This window comes from Grammomys surdaster, unplaced genomic scaffold (genome assembly GCF_004785775.1).
Source record: "Grammomys surdaster isolate TR1022 unplaced genomic scaffold, NIH_TR_1.0 137, whole genome shotgun sequence".
Classification (NCBI taxonomy): Eukaryota; Metazoa; Chordata; class Mammalia; order Rodentia; family Muridae; genus Grammomys; species Grammomys surdaster.
In genome coordinates, this window is record NW_021604595.1 from 8,321,414 (window position 1) to 8,341,377 (window position 19,964).

Consider the following 19,964-nt stretch of genomic DNA (forward strand, 5'->3'; position numbering starts at 1 on the left):
ACAGACTTCAGAAGGTCACCTGAAGCTATAGGTTTTTAAGAAACAGGGCATTCATGTTGGTTTCCCAGACAAACAAGTACTCTTGGTTCAGTGGGCCAGCACACCATTCTTACTCAGTTATTAGCAATGGCCAAGAGCTCTTAGGGTTGTGAAATTCCCCTTTGGCTTCAGTGTACTTTGACTTCACCGGCAGAATTGCACATTCCCAATTGATCTAGAACCATCCCCCTTTCGGAGAGAGGTATTATAGATGAAGACAAGCTGATATAGGTTCAGAGGCACCAGGGGATTGGGAGAGTATGCAAAGCATCAGCAGCTGAGACCACAGTCACTGGAAACCCAGTGCCACCTTAGTGATTATCAGTAACACATGAAGCCTGAATGCACAGCAAATCCTTGTGAGCAACTAGAATTTGCCTGCCACCTGCATAGCCCGGGTACACCGAGATAAGTCAGACATCACTAGAAGAATTACAAGTTCACTGCCTGTCTCAGGATGATCCATCTTCCTTGGGGAGGCTACTGTTACCCTGGGGGATGGGTATCAGAATTAAACGGCTCTTGAGGCACCTGATCAACTTTCAAGTGAACCATGTATCTTAAAAGGGTTCTTCAAGCAGATTGGATAGTAAGTTAGCCCAATAAGCAGACAATCTCCCATTGCCCCTTCTTCTTGCCTTTTTACAAGGTGACTGAAATATAGGTCCTATATTTATCAGTGAAATGGCTATTCCTGGTTGTCAGCTTGACTATATCTGGAATGAACTATGATCCAGAATTGGAGGACTCACCTATGATCCAGATCTTGAAGCTGGAAGACACAAGTTTCTGATCTGGATCATGGCATGGAGATCTTGAGGCATAGTGGCCATGAAAAGCTTAGGCCCAGGCAAGGTGGTACACGCCTTTAATCCCAGGAGACTAAGGCAAGGAGATCTCTGAGTTCAAGATCAGCCAGGGACAAAAGAAGTCCCAGATCCAGGCATGGTGGTACACACCTTTAATCTGGGCCACACCTTCTGCTGGAGGCCTATATAAGAACTTTGGAAGAAGGAATATTCATTCATCTTTGCCTGCTTGCACTTACTTGCCAGCACATCTGTTGGAATCTACTGGCAGAAGACCAGCTGAAACAACTAGCCTCGTGGGACTGAACAACTAGTAGATCCTTGGACTTCCCATTCTCAGCTGCCCATTGTTGGGGTAGTTGGACTACAGACTGTAAGTCATCACAACAAATTCCCTTAATACATAGAGATATTCCATAAGTTTTGTGACTCTAGAGAACTCTGACTTATACAACCAGGAAGAACTGTTGGTCTTACTATTACAACTGTCTGTAATTTATTCGTTGCCATGAGACTCGCTGAGGACACCAGATGGGTAAGGCCCCACAGCAGAGGCTCACCATCACATTTGCCTGTCTCCTGTTGTGTTCCTGAGGCTGCCCCCTCATGTGACAGTTGAAAGATGAGACGGAGGAAGCTGGGAGAGGAACATCCTCAAGTGGGTGGCTGTGGGGTGACTTTAATCTTTTTCTTCTCCCGTATTGAGTTTCTGATGATTTCCTCAATTCATTCAACCCTAGTTCAACCTTCAGTGTATTTTAAATGACAGAATAATCTTCAAGATAATTTAAACTCCAAACTGCTAAGCTTTGCTTCAGAGGATGATTCTGAGATAACCAGTCAGACTTCAGGGAAAGGGGTCATTAGGGACTAGGAATGGGGCCACGTGTAACCTGGGTGGCAAGAGGTGGGAAGTTCTGTTGTTCTTAGAAGAGTATCATGTGACATCAAAAGATGAGGCTGGGGGAAAAGTACCAAAGCCAGGTAATAGTGGCCATTTCTCAAAGCTTGTGAACACAGATACTGTGTCATTACTGATGGTCATAACAGCAAAGGAATGCATATCAAGGATGACTGTGGCAGCTGGGCTGTGCTGGGACACACCTTTAATCCGTCACTTCAGAGGCAGAGACAGATGGATTTCTGAGTTCGAGGCCAGCCTGGTATACAGAGCAGGTTCTAGGAGAGCCAGAGCTACAGAGAGAAATCCTGGGTGGGGGGGGGGGGGGGGGGGGCACAGGGTCGTAGAGATGACTATGGCATTGCAAAAAGAACTACTCCTTGACCTTGTAAAGAACAGAGCTGAGAAAGGAAATTGGAATAAAGAAAATCAGTGAAGAGACAGTTGTTCTCACCAGCAAGAGATGAAGGCCTAAACTAGACCAAGGAAGGGTAGATGGAGAGAGACTGCCCGGAGCCCATTTTAGGAGGCAAACTGGCTGGGTTTCTTCCTGTTTACTCTGCCTCTGCTTTCAAAAGTATATACTTCTTCCTGATATCGTGGATTGAATTTTATTTCTAAAGAAACCCCTGGATGAAGAGCTTCAAGTGGCCAACGCCTGCACACAGTTGGAGAATTAGCCTCCTCCAGGGACCCATTCCCATACAGGTTGACCAATCCCAGTGGTCACCCCTCGACACATGTACAAACAAGCGAAGCTAAACAGACCCAGTAGGTCTTATGTGTAACAATGATAATTTTTAAAAAGGCGATGAATTTTGGAAGGGAGACACTGGAGGAGCTGGGGGTAGAGGGGTTAGAGTAATACAGATGATGTGTTTATGTGTGGAGTTTTCAAAAATTATAAAACAAAGGAAGAAATATCCATTGCCTAGTTATTTCCTGGCAAATAGTTGTTTGATACACAGCTATTCAATACCAACATGAATTTAAAAAGCTAAAAAAACGCCTCATTCCCTGAGAGCACAGCTATGAGAGGCACTTTTGTGAATCAAGTTGTCTATGCAATATTTAAAGTACGAAACTTGTGTGCGTGTGTATCATTATTGCCTCTTAAAATTACGTTTCTGCCTGTTCTTAAAAATAAATTTTAATTCCTTCCTTTCTCCTTTATATAAAACATAGCTTCTAATTCTTGAAGAAAGGGGGCATGCGGGCATAGAACAGACTAGTCCTGTGTTAGTTAAAACTGGTAGCTAAGTGGTGTCATTTATTATTAAAGTACTCCTGGACACAGGGAATGGAAGCTAGTCATCAAAGTCCTTGCCCAGCATCAGGAAGCCCTGGGTTTGATCCCTAACACAAAACAAAATTAAGAGTGGCAGCCTATAATTCCAGCACTTGGGAGGTTGAGACGGGTAGATCAGAAGTCCAGATGGTCAAGGTCAGCCTGGGAGATGGCTCAGTTGTTAAAGTGCTTGCTCAAAAAGCACAGGGACCAGAGCTCGGTCCCTAGCACCCACATACAAATGTTAGGCATGGTGGCACATGCCTCTGATCCTAGAACTGGGGATATGGATGTTAGGTCTCAAATCTGAGACAGTAAACTGAGATGCTGACTTCCAGGTTCTCCCAACATCCCTCAATCCCTACCTGTTACAGGGTCTTCCTGGATAGCATACCCCATACCCTGCCTTAAATTTCTCTAGCCCAGAGACTGGGCTGCCCTCACCCTCCCACCCCCACCCCCCAGTTGTTCTTCCTTGCATAACCTAGCCATTTTGGTCACCAGCCCTTGTTGACTTCTTTGCCTCTTGGTGGCTGCTCTTGGTTGTCGTTCTCCTGGTCTCTTAGCTCCTGGCTCTCCCCTCTTTTCTCACCCCTACTCCTCAACATGTTTCCTCACATGGCCTGGTTCAGTCTGCTGGTTGTGTTCACTCTGGACTCCCCCAAATGCCTCTGCCTGTACTCTCCCTTATAGCTATAATATAAACCTCAACTCCTTAGGAGTAGATATGGTTTTTTTTTTATTTCTATTTTCTCATTCAATGGAGACAAGAGGACTTTCTGGGGATTCACTGACCATCCAGTCTAACCTAATAGATGAGTTCCAGCCACATGAGACCTTGACTCAGATCAGGCAGATATGTTTCTAATGCAGTAGTTCTCAACCTTCCTAATGCTGTGACCCTTTAACACAATCCCTCATGTTGTGGTGACCCTCAGCCATACGATTATTTTTATTGCTACTGCATAACTGTAATTTTGCTGCTGTTATGAATCATAAGGTAAATATCTGATATGCAAGACACCACTGTGAAAGGGCTCTGAGTCTCCAAAGGGGTCATGACCCACAAGTTGAGAGCCACTGCTCTAAAGGGTGGCATTCTGGTCTCCAAAACACATGTGTACAAATGGAAATATCCTGTGTATACAAGTGTACCTCCCCTCAACATACATTTTAAAAGTTCACCATCATCCTTAACCACATATAGAGGTCCAGGCCAACCTGGGAATATCTCACAAACAAACAAACAAACAACAACAACAAAAATCAGACATAACAACAACAACAAAAGTGGCAAAAACTCCACTTGATGTCATTGCTGGGGATAGATATCAAACTGCTTCATGAAAGTGAATCTGGTCATTCACTCAAGGATATTCATTGTTGAGGTTTGATCTGTTGCTATGTATTATAATGCTAAATACTGGCTCCACTTGCTATAGGGAGATCCTCACATACACCAAATGATGCCATGTAACTTTGCCCCCCAAATTATCCCTGATTGGTCAATGTCCTAGTCAGGATTTGTATTCCTGCACAAAACATCATAACCAAGAAGCAAGTTGGGGAGGAAAGGATCTATTCAGCTTACACTTCCACACTGCTGTTCATCAGTAAAGGAAGTCAGGACAGGAACTCACACAGGGCAGGAACTTAGAGGCAGGAGCTGATGCAGAGGCCATGGAGAGGTGCTGCTTACAGGATTGCTTCTGGCTTGCTCAGCTTGCCGCCTTATAGAACCCAGGACCACCAGCCCAGGGATGGCACAATTCCCAGTGAACCCTCCCCCACCAATCACTGATTGAGAAAATGCCTTACAGCTGGATCTCATGGAGGCAGTTCCTCAACGGAAGCACTTTTCTCTGTGATAACTCCAGCTGTGTCAAGTTGACACAGAACCAGCTAGTACAGTCAATAAAGATGCTGACAGCCTGTAGTTGGGCAGGAGATAGGCAGGGGTTCAGTTTCCAGGCTTGGGTGTCTGAGGCAGGACCACAAGAGGGAGAGGAGAGTGGAGAGAGAAGATGGCATGGGGCAAGGGATCCTGAGAACTGGCCGTGAGGACTGGTCAGTCTGAGTAAAACCCACCCAGGCAGAACATGGCAAGTCATATCTTGGGGTCCTATCTTGATAGGGAAGTAGATAGTAATAGCTTAAAGGTATCCAGCTTTAGTGCTGACTAAGGCTTATTATAAAAGTTTTGTAAAGTGGGGTAGAAACCTTAATTAGTATTAAATATTTACCACAATGATACATTATGATGCAGATGTGACTATAATGTAGATTTCCCTTTGGTGACAGTTTTGAGCCAAGTTTTATTAGAAAATGCAAAAGCATAGTTTAGAAGTTACTCCGTAGCCGGGCAGTGGTGGTACACACCTTTAATCCCAGCACTTGGGAGGCAGAGACAGATGGATTTCTGAGTTCGAGGCCAGCCTGGTCTACAGAGTGAATTCCAGGACAGCCAGGACTACACAGAGAAACCCTGTCTCGAAAAACCAAAACAAACAAACAAACAAAGTTACATCATTTTTATATACATAATATATAAATTTCTATTTCAATGCTGACAACTACTGGGAGCCTCAAAACAAATATTAAATATAGTCCACATCTAAATACATCAACACTTATGGGAGATCTCATCCACAACATGGTTGATTCATGAAGAGCCCATCTCTAAGTCTGAATACACCCTAAAATTCAAGTTTTTTTATTTTCCTCCTTTCTTACATTTGTTTTTTCTTCACAGAGGGGGAAAGGGGAGAGGACTGGTCTTTCAAGACCATTTCTCTGTGTAGCCCTGGCTATCCTGCAGCTCCCAAGTTCTGAGATTAAAGGCATGTGCCACTACTGCCAAAGGCTTCCTACCTTTATCTCTCTCTCTCTCTTTTTTTTTTTTGGTTTGTTTTTTGTTTTTTATTTTTCGAGACAGGGTTTCTCTGTGTATCCCTGGCTGTTCTGGAACTCACTCTATAGACCAGGCTGGCCTTGAACTCAGAAATCCACCTGTCTCTGCCTCCCAAGTGCTGGGATTAAAGGCGTGCGCCACCACCACCCAGCTCGTACCTTTCTCTTAATGTTTACCCAACCCTTGTCTTAGGCTGGAGATTGGGAGAATTTTCTGATAAGGAGATAAGAATATAAAATGTTCTTAGGGGAGAAGAAGTACCGAAAAGGGGGCCAGCAGTAGGAGAACAGGGGTTTCTCTGTGCCCTTGAGATCCACCAGTTACCAGTGTGGACTCACCACACCTTCTCACTGCATGCCAAACACATTGTTTTAGCCCTAACATTATTACAGCTTTTAAAGTGTTCAGAGAACTGACATTGGTAAAGTGCTTGGAGCCAAGCTTAGCTAGAAGTGCTGGAGAAGCAGGAGAAGCCATTGTATCTGCAGTTTTAGCCTCAGCCATGGACTTCTGCAGAACATTGCCCCCATGTCCTGGATTGCTCTCTCCGTGGTGAATGGCTTTCTGTTTTAAACGTCTGTGCCTTTGCCAAATTCATAGAGTGAAATCCTAACTCTCCAAGTTGATGATATTAGTCACAGGTGTGGCTATAGACAAGTCCTGAGGACATAATGACAGAGCCTTCTCAGATAGGATTCTGGCTCCAAAGGTACCCAAAGGATCTGTTCTGTCTCTCCCATGAGAGGTCATGGTGAGAGGATTATCCATGTTAAGCAGAAAACAAACCCTTACCAGACACTGAACTTGCCAACACTTCGGTCTTATAATGCTAGCCTTTAAAAATAGGATAAATAACATTTGTTTATAAGCCTACAACTGTGTAATATTTTGTTATAGTGTTTCCAACAGACCAGGAAGCAGTTACCCTTCAGACTTGCTGGCTCAGGTCCACTGTCCTCCTCCTATGAGTTTGAACGTTTGGTCCAGTTGACTTTTCAGAGGGAGATAGGCCTGTTCTGGATGTATTTGGGTTCCCATAGCTCCTTATGGTTCTTTTTCTCAGTTCTTATAAGCCCTGGGGAAGTCATGAATAACCTCAACTGCAGACTTCCCTAATGGCTCCAGGGGCTTTTCTCAAGGAATTTGCCCAACCCTCCAAGTGAGTTGCCCAGGGAAACAAGCCAGTGATGTCACAAGGCATGCCACACTCGCAGTTCTCTTTATATCCCCTTCTGCACAGGCCAAGGTAGGGACCTGTCCTTTTCTCTCCCAATCCAATTATGTCTTGTACTCCCCAGGGCAGTTCAAAGGCTCTTGCTCCCCCTGACACCCCCAACCAGCCATGTCTACACTCAGGTATGCTGGCTTCCTGACCATGGTTCTCTCCCTGTGCTTCTTCCCTCCAGGCACAAATGCAGTGTGGATGGAATGTCTGGACATCTTTAGTTTTGTAGTGTAAGGGTTCAGGGGAGACTCCCTTGAGTCAGTTCCTAGAGGATCAAAGGCTTTTCTCAAGCTCGAAAAATCCTCAGAGATTTCACAAGTAGAACGACTACACCCGATTTCCTTATCTTTCTTTGGGCTATAAACACATCCAAGTCTGTACTTCCTGGTTTAAAAGGAACCTCCCCTTCTTTGCTGGGACACTGTGACTGCCTCTGACCTTTCCGCCAGATGAAAAGAGCAAAAGCATGACCTTTTACCGAGATGGCATTTGTAACAGGTTATTTAGCAGGCTTTACGCCCTCTGTTCGAAGTACAACTTCACTGCTTTCCTCGAGCCCTGTTTTGAAATCGTTGCAAACTGTCAGGTTATCTAAATGTGGCTATCTCAGATTTCCTCCCATACTTATAAAGGAAGGTGCCTAAGAGAGACGCAAAATCCAGCCTGTGTTGAAATGCTCATCCCCAGAGGGCTTTGTTTCTACAGCTCTACAGCCTGAACTGAGTGCAGCTGTTGACTCTCAGGACTCAGTGAAAGAACAGCAGGTCCACAGAAGCCATGACGAAAACAACCACTTGCGTGTACCACTTCCTTGTTTTGAACTGGTACATTTTCCTCAATTACTACATCCCACATATTGGAAAGGATGAGGAGAAGCTAAAGGAATTCCATGACGGTGGACGATCCAAGTACTTGACACTCCTTAATCTGGTAAGTCGGTCTCTCCGAGATGGGAACCAAGTTCTTATCAGTAATGTGTGACCTTACAGAGCACAAGCCCCCTATAAATCTTCCTTCTTCATGGTTGGTGAGTTTTCTGGGGGCTTCCCCTGTTAATCAGTAATTTGTTCTAAGGAACTAAGTTTGGAAACTCTGTAGCTACTGGGGTGTCTGTTAAATGCTCTTTTACAAAGACTCTTGCAGCCCAACTAGGAAACCACATGCTTGAGTACAAAACACAGGAGAGTTGTTTTTTTTTTTTTTTTGAACCTTGCTTGGGAAAGTCTGTGAAAAGAAGGCAGAGTGTCGCATGTTGAGTAGGAAGTGTGACTTCCAATGGAGGAGTAATGTCATTTGACAGCACACACCGACTCACAGATTTAGCCAAGAAAAGCAAACACATTTTGTCACCTTCCTCTCCCAGTACAACTTTTTATAGGCTCAAGTTCCATCTGAAAGGAGGCATCACCCAAGCCAACAGCTTATACACAGATTCAACTACTATAACCTAACCAAAGTTAAAACCAAACTTAGAGCTTAACCCGCTGTTGTCTTCCTAACCTGGCTGACCATGTGCTAATGGACAAAGTCTGAATGAGTTGAGGAAAACTGCCTTGTAAGAAATATTTTAGGAACATACTTTTAAAGTTAAAAACTAAAAAGGGGGCATCCTTAAGACACAGGAATTGATATTTGAATTTTTGTTGTTGATGCTAAAATACACAGTTCTGCTGGGTGGTGGTGGTTCAGGCCTTCAACCCCTGCAGAGACAGAGGCAGAGGCAGGCAGATATGAGTTTGAGGCCAGCCTGGTCTACAGAGTGAGTTCCAGGATAGACAAAGGTATATAGCGAAACCCTGTCTCGAAAAAACAAAATAAATAACCAAGTAAGTAAACAAATAAATAATAAAATAAATACACAGTTATAATATTACCTGGTTTCAGGAAGTTGCAAAAAAATTTTTCTGTTTTCAAGATTTATGAGAGCTTTTCTTGCATTGCCTATGTGCATGTGTATGTGCCACATATGTATGCCTGGTACCTGTGGAGACCAGCAGGGGGCGTCAGATATCCTGGTACTAGAGTTATAGGTGAGCTGTCATGTAGGTGCTGGAAACTGACCCTGAGTTCTATGAAGAAGCAGGAGCAGTATCCTTAACTGCTGTGCTATTATCTCTCAGGCCCTGGGATCAGAATATGCTAATCCCTCAGAATCTTCAGAATCGAAATCCTCATTTTGCGACCAGAACAGAAGCATGGTCAGAAAGGATGGTGGGGTTCTGAAATGTTGGGTTGGAAATGTTGAGCTCAGGTTGAAGAGGCCCTCCAGGCCCTGTCCCTCTTCCCTCTGGCTTTGCATTCTCCTCTGGGTATAGCCTGAATATTTTAAGTTCTGGACACAGCTCTCTTGTGCTAAACAGTGTCAAGGTGGTTGTTTCAGTATTGAGATTTTATGAGGGAAGTGTTGGATCATTAGAAAAGAAAACAAAGACCAATTTTGTAGAATTCTAAGAGCACTATATATGTCTCCCTTGGGTAAACTGGGGGGTGGCTTTAATCTACTAATCAAAGGCAGTCTCCCTATGAGCATTCAATCACACTGAACTGTGGAGCAGGACAGACTTATCACACAGTTCCATAAGCTACCTCCCTGGCCTCTTCTGGCTTCTAACGCCTTTATTTATATTGTATGTATGTATGTATGTATGTATGTATGTATGTATGTATGTGTATGTGTTGGGGTCACGTGCACCACAATGCATGGGTCGAGGTCAAAGAACAGCTTTCAGAAGTCAGCTCTCTCCTTCCACCATTTGGGTCCTGAGGCTTGAACTCAGTCAGACTGAGCAGCAATCTTCAATTTAATGAGCATCTCGCGGGCCCAAATCATACTCTAGTTTAATCCCATTTCCTGCCTTCCTGGTGAATTAGCCACCAAATCAAATCCCATTGGTTGTTTCTTCTGTTGGACCCACCTTTCCCTCCCCAAACTTCCTGCCGTCTCCTTTCAAACCCTGATTACTTAGCATCAGAGGACTACCACATTAGCTCTGCCCTGTCCTATCCTATCCGGCGTGTCCGCCTCTCCAATACTCAGATTCCAGGTTAATCTTCCAGAGATTTTTTTTTTCCTCCTTGAATTCCTTTAAACATTATGGCCTCTTGGGGGGGGGGGGAACAAAACAAAAACAACATACAACAAAACCAACCAACCAACAAACACCCACACTTATCCCTCAGGTTCCTTTTTTTCCCCCAGGAAAGCTAGCATCCCTCTGAGAAAGGACCCTGTCTCTAGTTTCTCTGCAGGTTTCCTTCCTCATTTCTCTGCCCATATCCCCTAAGGCCGATTCACCTCTGTTCAGCACTTTGCTTCCTCCCTTGGTCTCCATAGACCACCTGGAGTCCTGTTTACAGTGCTGTTTTCTCATCCTTTCCCTCCCTTTTATGTAAATGTGAAAAGCATTTGAACTCTCACTAGCTCAAAACCAGTTCTGCTTCCCACGCTCTTAACAACCTGACCCACCTACAATTCTCCGCTGTGTTCAGACTAGAGCTCTGTTCACGTGGTCTGCTGTGGGCGTGGCTAAGTTGAAAAACGTCTTTTTTGGCTGCTTCTGGCCCCAGCATGTGAGCAAAGGAGACCTTACCTGTATTGATTTCCTTTCTATGCTCTTGAAAGTTTGACTTTGCAGGATATTCCCCAACTGACAAAGATGAGTCTAGTATATTTTAGGGAACCCATTCAAGGATAGTTTTCGAATAGCTTGATTAATAGAGTTGAACTCAAAATCTCTACCTCTTGAGGTCTCACGTGTTCATCTGTGGCTATTCGTAAATAAATATAACTGATTTATATTTTAGTGGAATAGAATGACCAGGTTATAGATCTCCTAACTTTAACATTCATGTCTATTATTATTAGTGAGGTCAGCATCCAACTCATGTTAGCAAGAATCGTCGTAAACTTTATTATATTGTGTAATATAATTGTAAATTATAGTGTGTTATATGTTAGTTTTGGCCCTAGTTTACATTAGTTTTACCTGCATATTTGTATGTGTACCATGTGTGTTCAGTGCCTGGGGAGAGAAGAGAGTGTCAGATCTTTTAGTACTGGAATTGTAGGCCGTTTTATACCATCATGTAGGTTCTGGGAATGGAGCCTGATTCCTCTGTAAGAGCAGCAAATGTTCTTTAACCACTGAGCCATGTCTGTAATCCATCGACGTAGCAGAGATTATTATATCCCTCCTCTTTTTATTTATATTTTTAATCAAGCATAACTTTTAATGCCTTTGTAATATGCCCTGCTAGTTATGTTAACATTCTAATGTGTTCTTTCATGTTAACACACAAAGAATTTTCATACAGATTTTGATTTTATTGATCCCCACCCACACTTCTTTCCTCTGTCCTCCTTCCCTTCACCCTGCTTGTCCCCAGTAGTCCCCGACCTCCTTGCATGTCTCATGTATCATTTGATTTTTTTTTCTTTCTCCCCATGACTTCTTTCCTCCCCTTTCTAGTTCCATGACCTCAAGGCCTCAGCTCACACATAGAAACGGTTACATTTAGGACCTACAAATGAAGGAAGGAAAATGTGTAGCTTTTTTTTTCTTTCCGAGTCTGATGTACCTTTCCTCTCAGACATCCTTAATTTCTAATCTGCTGAATGCACATCTGGGTCCTGGTTGAATAGCAAAGCCTGTCTTACTACAAGTCATCTTTCAAAGCTTTGTGCCTTTTTCCTCCTGACACCACCCCCAGGAAGTTTGAAAAGAAGCCATGGAAGCTGCCAGAGGGTTGGTGGCTGACAGAGAGCTTCTAGCTAAGGAGAAAAAGGCAAGGGGACAAGAAAGTCACTCCCAACAAGACAGAGAGGTGGCCCCAGGGAGAGGGAATGTGCTCTGGTGGCTGTGTCCGATGTAAGGTTCCCCTGTCCTATTGATTACCGTCTGTGATCCAGGGCTAAGGGCTTTATGTTGTTCATTCCCACATGTGTTAAGTAGGAACACAAATAGAAGCTAACAGCATGACCAAAAACTATCAACGTGGTGTAAGCAGAAAAGGAGAGAAGACGGAAGGGAGACTGGGAGCTTGGAGTCATCTTGTGTTTGACAGAGATGGACAGATAGTGTGGGACGTAGGGACTTAGTGGGACACAGGTCTCGTTGATAAGCTGTTAGTGGGTGATCTGGATGAGAATCAGCCCCCTCATACTATGTACGTGCATAGATTCTACATATATAGCTCCGGTGTACACCTCTCCACTCTACACGCAGCTAGGAAAGAATGTCTATTGAGATACTCCTTTTTCTGCTGTAGCTGCTGGGGTAGACATCTTTGACACTGGAGCCTTTGAGGAGGTACAGCTCCGAGTGCGAGCTGAGAGCAATGAGTCCTACCAAGGGAGGAAACCCTAGCAGCTGACAATGGAGATCACACTATGCATAATTTTCGTCTGCTTGTGCTAGCTCGGTGCACATGGTGCCCAGTCCTTCACAAATGTGCTTCCTGGTTTCCTTCACTCCCTTTCCATCCAAGAACTGTTTCTGGCCCTAAGGGACACCTACTATCGAAAGCAGGGAGCCTTTGGCCACTTCTTGATGTGCAGGGTCATTGGGTTTGCTCAGATTTCCCATTTTTAGGAGCCTCGAGATGAGATTCACGGTCGTATCTCCTAGTCCATATATCTTTCTCCGGCAGACTGAGATTTTCCTTTGTTTCTCTCTTGTAAAGCTGCCCAAACCTCATGATCCTCAATTTCTCAAGATGACAACAATGTGATGTCATTGCATATGTCCCCAGAGAGGATGATTCATGGCTAGAGAAAAAGAAGTCCCCTTCCCTGTTGGCACGAACTCCAAGGCAGCCTACAAACAGTAGAAAGGCAGGGTTCTATTTATATTTCAGTGCCCGCTCTGGCACCTAAAGGGAAACCCTTGATTCCCATCACCGAGTTTAGATCTTCATCTGTGAAGCTCTTTAGCTTTACAGGGTCCGAAAGACACAAGGCTGATGATGTTAACAAAGATGCTTCCAACATGTACTGACTTAGCTCTCAGGAAGCTGAAGGGATTACAGATGATAGCACAGAAGGAATGGACATCATCAGCACCCAAATCAAGCAGCTAGAATCAAGCAGGATGGGTAGCATTTTGTACGTTCTTTAAACCCAGCGGAGAGATCTGTGCTGAGAAGCCAGGCTTCTGGAGCTAGAGCACAGGCTCTCTGCTTACTTCCTGTGTGATTCTAAGAGAGTTACCTAACTCGTCCACATCTTGGTTTATTCCTGTGTGGCACTGAGGAAAACATATCCTCCCACCTCACAGAGCTGAGAGATTCACTTCACAGCTCCCAGATGGTGTGTGGGCTTCCGGTGGGTCACAGGTGATTTCTTCTGCCAGAAGCACCCTCAGCTGCCTCCACTAGGGTTTATCCCCCTCCCCTGGACTGGGAATCTCTGCAGGGCCACTCAATACAAGGGTTCCTCTAGCATCTGCCCTGCCCCAAATCCTTCTCCCTCCCTGTCACAAATACTTCATGGGTATTATCCTCAATTCCCTACTGGCACATCTCAGAACCACACAAGTTTTCACTCATCCTGGCTTTTATCCTACCAATAACAACTTACAGAAAATGTTCCTTCCTTCACCTCCTCCTCTTGTCCCTCCTTCTCATCTTCCTCTTTTTTTTCTTCCCCTTTTCCTTATTCCCAGTAAAGGCAAACTGACAATGGGCCAACCCAGGCCTTTGTTATCTCTCACCCAATTCTGGGTTCCTCACTGACACTCCAGGGACGTTAGATAAATAAATTGGTAAACAGTACGTACTTCTAACTGGGATGAGCCACTTGCATCCCCTCTGCAGGCTGCTCTGTCCCAGGAAGTCCTACTGCTATCTGAAAGGAACTGTGCTCACCTACACAACCTTGTCTAAGGCTGCTTACACTTCTAACCAACACATTCCAGAACTCTTGCTCTCTGTATCTCTTCTCATTATTCCAGATTGTGTTCCTTACATTATTTGTCCTCCTGGTTTTGTTTGTTTAACTCTCTCGTTTATCTTAAGGAAGTTTTGTTCTTAAGTTGATCTTTTTTATTTAAATTGAGAATGTCATATATGAGTACTATCGTTACGTGAGTTTACCACTCCCTCTCCCCCACATCCATCACTACTCCCACTCACACTTACGATGTCTTCAGTTATTACTGCTTTACACCCACACACTCTACTGATTCCATAAACTCAGGTGAGTATCTGCTTAGGGATGACCACCTGATTTGGATAAGCGATCAGGGAGGTCATCCCTAGAGAAGAACATTAATGTTCCCTCACTCAGCAGCCGTGGATGGATTGCTGGTGGCCCTTCATCGAGGGGTGCGGCTGTGTGAAATGTCCCACGGCCACCTTGGCATGTCAACAAGTCGGTATCATTGTACATGTCTTATTTAGACAACCATGTTGTTGAGGTTACACGGATGAAGCTTCAGCATCTTTTCTTGTTAACTTTTTATTGGTTCCTTGTGAATTTCACATCGTGCACTCCAATCCCACTCATTCCTCCCTCCCGTCAGCCTTGCAACCCCCATCCCAACAGAGAAAAAGAAAGCTCATTGTGGAAGCTGTAGTGTGTCCTACAGCATACTCTTTTATCTACATTTCAGCATTTCCCTTAAACACACATGAACCATAGTGAGATTCATGAGTGAGTGGGATTGTGCACTTCACACAGGTCTAGATAGCTTTGGCTGAGGGATCCTGTCCACCTTCCCAGTCAACTGCACCCTCTGATACCACCAGATAAAAACATCAGTCCCTGTTAGTCCTTGAGTTCTCTTTAATTTTAGAATGGTCTTTCACTGCAAGAGTTGCATCAGATTGACAGAGCCGTAAGGAAAGTCCCAGTGTGGCCGAGTCAGGCCCGAAGCCTTGAGCTTGGCACTGGCTTGTTTGACTCATCCCACAGGAGTCATAATGTCTTGTTCAGGGAACTTGTGGAATCTCCCTCTCTGGAATTATTATTATTTTTTTAATGGAAGAAATTTTCATTTCCTGGAGTTGTTTAAAAGGGTTTTGGCTTTAGGGCAAGGAAATAAACTTGAAGATTTAGAGAGGGTAAGTTTCCATGATTTTAAGATCTTCATGGATTTGTGGAGACATGCAATACATAAACTAAATATCCCTCAGCTACAGTTTGTTAAAATTACATTAGTTATTTTTTTAAAAAAATGTAAATTCAGCTCTGCCACTGGTCATAAGTTTGTTAGCTAGCAACAGAAACAAAAAGACAGCTAACAAATTTAGAGCAGCAGCCTTTCAGGAAAAGTCCCAGAACATTCCACTGGAATAGAGTCAGGGAAGAGCCAGTAGAAAGGATGACTTGGAAAACATCGAATAGCCTGTGATCAACAGGACAGCATGAAGCCTACTCTCCTGGGAGCCAATGTCCCAGGATGATAGAAGAGCAGATCACTATCCATTTGGATGACCTGAGATGATCCAAATGTGCCCTCAACACCACACAGGACTCCCTAGAATCTGTGTGTGTGTGTGTGTGTGTGTGTGTGTTTCTAAACATTGTCTTATTTTTTCTTGATGGACAAGTAGATCACTATCCATCTGGACGACCTGCTTGACACCCCTCCAAGACCCCCTAGAAATCTGGCACTTACTGCTCTTTATCCTCCAACTCTGTTCAGTGGCCCCTTTAAACCCTAGCTCTAGGGTCTTTGCCTTGGCCAGACCCTCGCCCTTGTCTTTCCTACACCCACGTGAGACCTGCTGCTGCCCACGTACTCCTTGTTGGTACTGATGTGGTATGTCAGTCAGTACTCAGATCAATGGCAGCGAGGCTGTCTCACACTGAGTTGGCGTCTGGCATATGTCTGCAAGACAGTAGGTATGAACTGGGGGTGGAGGGGGAGAGGTGATTGGCACATTTACAGTAGGGAGCCAATTTGTATTGATGGGGAGAAACCTCAGAGGAGCTGAGTAATCTGCTTTCTTCCTTAATCTGATTTCCACAGTCTGTGGCTGAGAGGGGCAAGGGAAGGGAAGGGCTTGACGCCCTATAAGATGCTTCTTTGCCCAAAGGACACTGGGTAGTATAGACTTCACTCTCTAGGTGGAGGCAGCCTTTCACTCTCTAAAAGGGCAGGTCTGGAGGAAGGGGTGTGTGTGTGTGTTTGTGTGTCTGTTGTCTGTCTGTCTGTCGGTGTCTGTGTGTCTGTGTGTGGTGTGTGTGTAAAATGGCTGTGTTGATCATCAGAGTCCAAGCCCCAGGGTTGCTTCTGCAAATTGAGGTAGCAAAAGGCTGCTGTGGCCAGAGTATCTGGAACTGAAACTAGGGCTGAGGGCTATGTGGGGGGGGGGGGGAAGGAGGAGAGAGAAGAGGCAACTTCTGATATACATGTGCAAATGACTGCACACTCAGAATTCTACATCTCATGGGCTTTATGAGAAAGGCACCAACAGTAGGGATAAACATTCTGGAGGGAATCTCTGTGTGGTATTTACAACTGTGTCTCTTTCCCTCCTTCTCACACCTACCCCCAAGGTTTTACCCTTGGAAAACCTCCTCCTCCCCTGGAGTCTTGTGACTCTTACCCAGCCTATGATTCTGCCCTGGAATCTGCCTCTGTGACCTTGGATAAGCCTTGCCTCATTCTGTGCCTCACCTGAGGTAACTTCCTGACATTTGTTCCCTGCTCACAGCTTCCTCTGAAAGAACTGACTACCAGGTCTGTTCCTCCCTGCTGCATCCCTCTGAGAGCAATTGATAGCTGTATTTTCAAGAGGAGATTTTGCTAAACAGGTGGGCTTCAGCCTCAGATACTACCTAGGAGCAGCATCCCCCAGAGATGTGGCTAGGGAGGAGGCTCAGCTGGTTAAATGCCTGACCACAAACATCAGGACCAAACTTCCATCTCCATCGTCTACAAATAAGGCTAGGTGTGGTGGCATGACCTTGAAATTCCAGCACCGAAGAGCTGAAGACAGGCAGGTCCCTGGGGGTTGCCTGCTGACCAGCCTAGCAGAAGCTAAAGCTCTGGCCCCAGTGAAGGACCTTCCTCAAAACCAAGATAGATGTTGTCTCCTGCCCAAGGTTGATCCCTGGCCAACTCTACCAACACACACACATACACACACACACACAGAGAGAGAGAGAGAGAGAGAGAGAGAGAGAGAGAGAGAGCGAGCAAAGAACAGAGCAACCTTGGGAAGATTTATAAACCCTATTACCTGAGCTGTCCCCTTAGGCCCATTAAAGGGGAATCCCTGGGGTAGAAACAGGTCACTAGTACTTTTTTTAATTTTGTATTTTATTCTCCTAGTCATGTATATTGTTTCTCCTCAATTCTCAAGAAATCTGATGCTTCTTAAGTCTGGCTCAAGAAACAGACTTGGGACTTGAAGCAAGTTTGTTAGTCTCTCTTTAGCCCGTGTTCCTCATCTTTAAGATGGAGCTGAGAGATTAATACTAACGAATCACTAGAAGGTCTCAAGTCTGGCATGTCACAAGTCATGACCAAAAGTCAGCTGTTGTGGTTGCGAGTCCCTGGTAAATCCATGAACCATGGATGTCCAGTCAGAGGGCTCTGCTCACATAAGGATCCCATAGAGCGCTTGCTTAAACATCACTGCTTACACCTCCTTTCCAGGGACTGCGATCCCAAAGTCTGTGGGCAGAGAAGAGTCCTGGCTTTCTGAGAAGCTCTGGGCAGTGCATTTTCTGCTGGTCTGAGAACTCAGATGCTAATCGTGGATGAATAGCCTGTTTCTCCCTATCCCCCTTCCTGCCCCTTCCTCAGCCTAGGGAGTGTCCTTAAGTCGACTTTAGATCCTTGCCCTAGTCTAAACTTCAGACACTGTTGCCCAACATCCAGTTCAGATCAGTTATTAACCCAGCTCCCCGGTCTCCACAAATCTCCTATCTCATACTCTAGACTGGAATCCAACTGCCCCTCACTTGCCAAGGCAGAGCCTCTAAGAACTGCGATGACTTCTAAGGCAAACATCCTTCAAATAAGCCCAATCCCCGAACAGTCAGCACCCAGCAGGCGTTAAATTAGCAGCCATAACATTGTACAAAACACACAAGGCTTGATTTCCAGGCCATACTCCGGGCTTAGTATTCCGAATCCAAAGATGTGACAATTAACTCTAAAATTGAAGTGTCTTGGTCACAAGTATGATGTCGCAAATAGAAAATTTCACACAGCCTAACTTGATTTCTCGCACAAGATCATTATTAAGAGTATGGTATAAGGTTACCTTCAAGCTATTTTTAAGAGGCAAACATAAAATATAAATCAATTTTGTGTGCACGCTTGAGTCTTTGCTCTGTTATGAGTCAATATTCTAAAATCTGGACAAAGAAAGCCTCAATCTGAAATACTCCTAGTGCCAAGCATTTAGGAAAAAAGGACTTCATTCTGAGAGATGAAAGAGGCTCTGCTTCTTTTTGACTCAGGAACCTCACAGAACCCTGCAGCTGCCATAACTCCTTCCTTGCTTCCTGGATCCCATGATTTAAATCCTTCCGATTATCAGATGGCTTACCTAAGGCCTTCAGGCAGCCCCTTTAGGGGCTGCACTGGTTTCTCACTCTGAGTATGATGTCATGATCTGTATTTTCCTCAAACAGCACAGAGCTTTGTCCTGGTGCTCATGATCATCATTGTGGCTTTCTTAGTGAGACAGCGTGTGTGTGTGTGTGTGTGTGTGTGTGTGTGTGTGTGTGTGACAGAGAGAGAGGGAGAATATGTTTGTGCATGTATGTGCATGGGTACTTGCCTGTGCCTATGTGTGGAGACCAGAAGCCAACTTTATTTCATGAGTCAGAGTTTTTTGGAGGGTCCACCTTACTCTGCCCTTACCCCACAGTGCTGAGGTTACAGACAAATGTAGCACCACACCCTACTTTTATATGAATGAATGGGATCTGAACTCGTGTCTTTAGGTTGTGAGGCACCTGTTCCACTGACTGTTGTGTCTGCCATCCCCTAGGCTTTTACCTTAGTGGTTTTTTTTGTTGTTGTTTTTGTTTGTTTTTTTTTTTAACCTGGGAAGGGACTCCTGACCATGTCCCCACTGTGCCTGGCCCTTCGCCCTGAGCTGTATATTTGGTTCTTACCTCTGTGCAGCCACACTATACAGCTCATTACTTTCTCCCTTTAAAGTCTATTTGGTTTCCATTTTAGCTGAAGACCATTAGACTAAATACTGTACACACTATTATCTCCTAAATGAATTTCCTCAATCAGTTTTAGTGTGCAAGGTCAAGGCCCAATGAGCTGGAATCCCAGCCCTTGAATTGGCTCTGCACCCAAACGACCCCACAGCCCCTCCTTCTTGAATCAGCATTGCTCCCAGAGGGCCACAGCTTTACATCAGTGAAGGGTGTATTAATTAAAGCCAATGAAAGTGCTCATTTATTGTAATGAATTTAGCTCTTGCAGGCCATTTTCTTTGGGGTCGCCTGCCTGGATGATGTGCTGAAAAGAGTCATTGGAAGGAAAAACATCAAATTCGTCACATCCTTCAGAGATCTGCTTTTTACCACATTGGCTTTTCCTATATCCACGGTAAGTACCCAAATGTGTGTCCAGCATCATTGTCGCGTACAATGGATAGATACTTCTCCTGGAACAACAAGGTGGTCTGGAGACTAGTTACTATAGCCAGAGCATCTACATTTCCATACAGTTTCTGTCTGGGGACTGACTGCTTTGGCCAGCATCCTCCACACACAGCAGATGAGCTTACCATTAACTAACTTACTTACTTACTTTCTTTCTTTCTTTCTTTCTTTCTTTCTTTCTTTCTCTCTCTCTCTCTCTCTC

General features: G+C 44.7%; 1 protein-coding gene across 1 annotated transcript in view; it reads left to right on the top strand.

Annotated features, from left to right (window-relative positions):
- Nucleotides 1-7,751: 7,751 nt before the first annotated feature.
- Nucleotides 7,752-19,964, top strand: part of Adtrp (androgen dependent TFPI regulating protein) — a 57,085-nt gene continuing 44,872 nt past the window's right edge. The window contains exons 1-2 of the mRNA XM_028763222.1: nucleotides 7,752-8,103; nucleotides 19,572-19,706. Of these exons, the coding sequence (XP_028619055.1) occupies nucleotides 7,951-8,103; nucleotides 19,572-19,706 (288 nt within the window). The 5' untranslated portion in view covers nucleotides 7,752-7,950. The remainder of the gene's footprint in view (nucleotides 8,104-19,571; nucleotides 19,707-19,964) is intronic.